The sequence below is a fragment of the Aplysia californica genome, unplaced genomic scaffold (genome assembly GCF_000002075.1).
Source record: "Aplysia californica isolate F4 #8 unplaced genomic scaffold, AplCal3.0 scaffold00320, whole genome shotgun sequence".
Taxonomy (NCBI): domain Eukaryota; kingdom Metazoa; phylum Mollusca; class Gastropoda; order Aplysiida; family Aplysiidae; genus Aplysia; species Aplysia californica.
The window spans coordinates 327623-332429 of NW_004797590.1; the positions used below are offsets into that span (position 1 = coordinate 327623).

Genomic DNA, 4807 nt, shown 5'->3' on the forward strand with positions numbered 1-4807 from the left:
ACACACACACGCACACACAACATACGTACATAAAAATACCCACACCTCATTTCTTCGTTTGTCTGCTTTTTTGTAATTTTGTATATATGCAGCAAAAAGTTTGTTCATTTAAACGTAACACCTGTTCCTTCTCTTATATGGATGCCTGTCTGAACACCTCCCCCCACCCCTCCCCCGCCCAATCATCCCCCTTCCCCGGTTTTTGCCACCCATATTAAATAAAACAATCACTCATATATTATTGTCAACTAACAGTCTCAACTCACAATCAAACCATCACTCTCATCAATTATTTCCTTTTCAACAACAGAGATCCTGATTGAGGCTGTTTACTTTACTGTGGATCCCTACATCAGGTAAGCTAAACCTTTTTTACAGACTTAAAGCAACCCTTTTTATTTTAAAATTTATAATAAAAATTATTGTTAAATTTTAGGTGGTCGTGTCAATTCATTGTGGCAATCAAAATTCATGCGTCTGTATCAATTCTTCTGAAGTCGATATGTGAAGGGTGCTGACAAAATGAGTTGTTTCTTGCACTCAAGTCTTATTGAATTAGATACATCACGCTTATTGGTGCAGTTTCTTACAGTTTAGAAGTAGTATGAAATAATAAAAAGCAGGTTATACTTAAAGAATATGGCATAAACAGAAAATCTACAAATTTGACCCTAGTGTCGATTTTAGGCCTATATCTCCATTTGTGGATTGTGAAAAGTAACTTATTTTGTCAGCACGTCTCACATATACATAATTTTTATTTGACATAACTCTCTCCCAATCTCTCACTCCATGTTCTCCAAAAACCTCTTTCTTCATGTCTTCTTGTATGTTCTTCACAGAGTCCTGGAGCTCCCCACAGGATTGCCCGCTGAGCAAGTTGCCAGGTATTTTGTTTGCTTTTGTTTTTTTTTCCCCTCTTATGTCTACCTGTCTGTCCCTCCATTCAGCTATGCATTCCTTCACTGATTAATCCATCCATCCTTCCATCCATCCATCCATCCCTCCATCCATCCCTCCATCCATCCATCCATCCATCCATCCATCCATCCATCCATCCATCCATCCATCCATCCATCCATCCATCCATCTATCCACCCATCCATCTATCCATCCGTCCACCCATCCATCCACCCATCCATCCATCCATCCACCCATCCACCCATCCATCTATCCATCCATCTATCCATCCATACATCTATCCATCCGTCCATCTATCAATCCATCCCCACATTGAGCATAGGTTCCTTTCGTTTATGTCGCCCTACCTCTTGTTTATCTTTCAGTATCCTTTTCCACACCCACCCTCCCATCCTTTCTCCAACCTCTCTTTTTCTCACATCTTTCTCAGCCTTCTCTCTCTTTCTTCCATCCTCTCTCTTTGGCTTTACCCTTCTCTCACTCTCTTTCTCCCTGACGCACTCACTCGGACACACATACACACACACACACACACACACTCTCTCTCTCTCTCTCTCTCTCTCTCTCTCTCTCTCTCTCTCTCTCTCACCTTTTCCCCACTCCTCTCTCCCCCTCTCTCTCACCTTTCCCCTTCTCTCTCCCTTTCACTCACGTCTCCCCTTCTCTCTCTCTCTCCCTCACAACAGAATCGTGGACTCCAAAGCCAAAGACTTCCCCAAAGGCTCCCTCGTCCTCGCCCACGTTGGCTGGAGAAGCCACGCCATCATCAACGTCAAAGAACCCATGAACTTGGGCTACAAACCCGCCATTGTGCCTCAGGTGGCTGGACTCTCTCCCTCCCTGTGGCTCGGAATCATCGGCATGCCCGGGTAAGTACCCCCCCCCCACATGTTGTTTAATACATGTAATAATGGTAGATAATGCATTTAATAATATTTGATATAGCCGACCGCATTGATGCTACAAGAGAAGCGGTATGCTGTACGGGCCGACAGATAAACTGAGCAGGATGGCCGAATATTATGATAGATACCGGACTTCAAGTGTTCAGTTTCAGTTAGAGTTTTACGGCACTGCAACACAATAAAGTCATATAAGTGTCGAAGATTAGAGGTGTTACAAGAGAGTAACAAACACAAAAAAGAAGGAGGAGAGATAAGGATGATAGACGTTTGATAGAAAAGAAGAAGCAAACCACACCAGAGCAACCGCCAACCACCCACTATTTCAAGTGTGATGCGATCGAGAAGAAGAAGAAGAAGATATTAATTACTCCCGAAAATCCCTGCTCAGCAGCAAGCTCAAATGCGCTTTATGATCCATGTTATTATTATCCCAAAAAGACTGTAGAATACCCAGAAGTATTCTCGGCTTCCCGGGAAATATATTAGTGCAAGCAAGTAGCAGATTAAAAGATCAAACACTAACAAACCGACACGATCTTTCGCTGTCTATAGCCGGGTACCATTCTCACTTGAGTGAAGTGAGGAGTATTTGGGGAGTTAAACCTGCACAAGCGGGTGGTTGGCGGGTGCTCTGGTACGGTTTGCCCCTTTCCTGTCAAACATCTATAGTCCTTATCTCTACTTCTTCTTTTTGGTGTTTGTTACGATCTTCAAACATTTTTACACTTCGGTTCTTTCCTATCAAACAAACACCTATCGTCCTTTTCTCTTCTCCTTCTTGTTGGTGTTTGTTGCTCTCTTGTAAAACTTCTTTTTTTCTGAACTTTTGGGACTTAGTTGTGTTGCAAGTACCGTTAAACTCTTACTAAAATAAAAACAACCCCCCCCCCCAAAAAAAAAGGAAAATAAAAGAACAAGAACCCCCCCTCCCCCACAAAAAAACAAAACAAACATTTTAAATGGTACAATTTTCACCTGTAATATGACGTCACTTACCCCGCACCCACTGACCGGAAGTACGTATATATTATCTTCCACAGAGTGACCGCCTACATGGCCTTCCTGGAACGCTGTGACCCCAAACCTGGTGACGTAGTCGTCGTCAGCGCAGCTTCCGGTGCCGTGGGCAGTGTGGTGGGACAGCTGGCTTTCTCCAAGGTGGGTTGATGGTTCGGATCCATGTACATGTCATATCTGTGGTCTGAAACACGTCAATGACGTCAGATTGTGTGTATTTTTTTTCTTCCAAAATTGGGTTATTGAGAGTTGGGTAGGAAAGTAGGTATTATATTCAGTAATGAAGGTCGTTGGCCCACATCCAATCGCTACCTCAGGATAATTACAAAGATTTGGCTTAAATTTTTGGCCTTTTTGAGTTACTAAGACCATGTTGGTCAGGAACCAAATTCTAATGCTCTCTATGTGCTCTGTCAAAATCGTAAAAGAATTCGGAGTCGTTTTAAGATATTCAAAGAACTGCATTCGGAAAAAGCTTGGCATATTGTGGAGCTAAAAACATTGGACGTCAAATTTTTCACAACTAGAACGTTGTAATTAGGAGGTAGCGAAATAAATCATAAAGATGTTACATAAGAAACGTCCGCGAAACATCATACATTATGAAAAACAAAATTAGTCCGAAAGTGAACAGTCAGAGAGAAAAAAAATTGAACATGGGTTTCTTGTACTTTGTCATTTGTCAATCGTTACTTTATTGTTTCAACACTCTACTACTAACTCCCTCCCACCCCCACCCCTCCCCCCACACACACGCGCATACATGTTGCCTCATTCCAGCACCCCACTTCATACAAACAACCCTTTCGGTCAGAAAAAAGGCTTAAACAAGGAAGACGGCAACTCAAAGAATAATCTATGAATTTATAGTATGATACATTTTAAATGTCAGATTTTAGTATTAAATAAGCACACTATGTAAATTTGAATAAATAGATAAAGGAAAAGCTATTGTATAGAAAGATTGCTTCCCGAACAGCACTTTGCATTTTTTTCATACGTGTAATTTGCATAATTTTCAGGGCTGCACAGTGATTGGCTCTGCTGGGTCCAAGGAAAAATGTGAATGGCTGAAATCCCTGGGCTTCCATCACGTGTTCAACTACAAGGAAATTACACCTGTAGATGCTCTGAAGAAATACGCCCCTGAGGGTGTGGATATCTACTATGACAACGTGAGTACTTTGTGTTTAGGGGGGGGGGGATGAACGAGTCCTAATTTAACCCACCCCCCCTCAACAAAAAAACAACAAAACAACAAAGTGCAACAAAACAAAACAACAACAACAACAAAAACACAAAAAAGCCAAACAAACTGGAAGGCGCAGGGAGATTTGGTAGGGGGAGGGGGGGGGGTGATGGGAAGTGGTTCTTTATACGTTTATCTTGGACAGGTGTCAGGTGACCATTAGAACGTGTTTGCTTGACTGTATTTTGAACAATGTTGACTCTATCACTCCTATGACCTTTTCCCTTCTCTTCAACATATTGTATATTATATATATTTTTCCCCCCGTCTGTTTCAGGTGGGAGGAGAATTCACCGAAGCCGTCCTCAACAGCCTCAGGCCAAACGCCCGTGTCCTCATCTGTGGTCAGATCGCTGACTACAACAGGAAGAGGGACGAAGGTGAGGAGATGGTTGTGGGATCAGGGTGTGGTTGTCATTTCTCTATGTGGAATTGTAAAGTGTGCGGACAAAATGAGTTACTTCTTGGATTCAAGCCTTGTGGAAATAGAAACATCATGCTTATAAGTGAAGTTTTACTATTTATAAGTATGAAATAATAAGAGACATGCTATACATAAAAATAGAGCATCAAGAGAAGATCTACTAATTTGACCTTGGTGTTAAGTGTTTGCCAATATCTCCATTTGTGGATTGCGAAAAGTAACTCAGTTCGTCAGCACGCCACACAATTGATAAACCCGATGAATTTATTATTATTATTATTATTATTATTA

The 4807-nt window shown here is 41.7% G+C and overlaps 1 protein-coding gene across 1 annotated transcript in view; it reads left to right on the top strand.

Annotated features, from left to right (window-relative positions):
* LOC101846365 (prostaglandin reductase 1) overlaps positions 1–4807 on the top strand; it is a 10432-nt gene that overhangs the window by 3469 nt on the left and 2156 nt on the right. Inside the window, exons 3-8 of the mRNA XM_005102306.2 lie at positions 311–356; positions 843–887; positions 1608–1790; positions 2867–2984; positions 3866–4018; positions 4370–4472. Of these exons, the coding sequence (XP_005102363.1) occupies positions 311–356; positions 843–887; positions 1608–1790; positions 2867–2984; positions 3866–4018; positions 4370–4472 (648 nt within the window). The remainder of the gene's footprint in view (positions 1–310; positions 357–842; positions 888–1607; positions 1791–2866; positions 2985–3865; positions 4019–4369; positions 4473–4807) is intronic.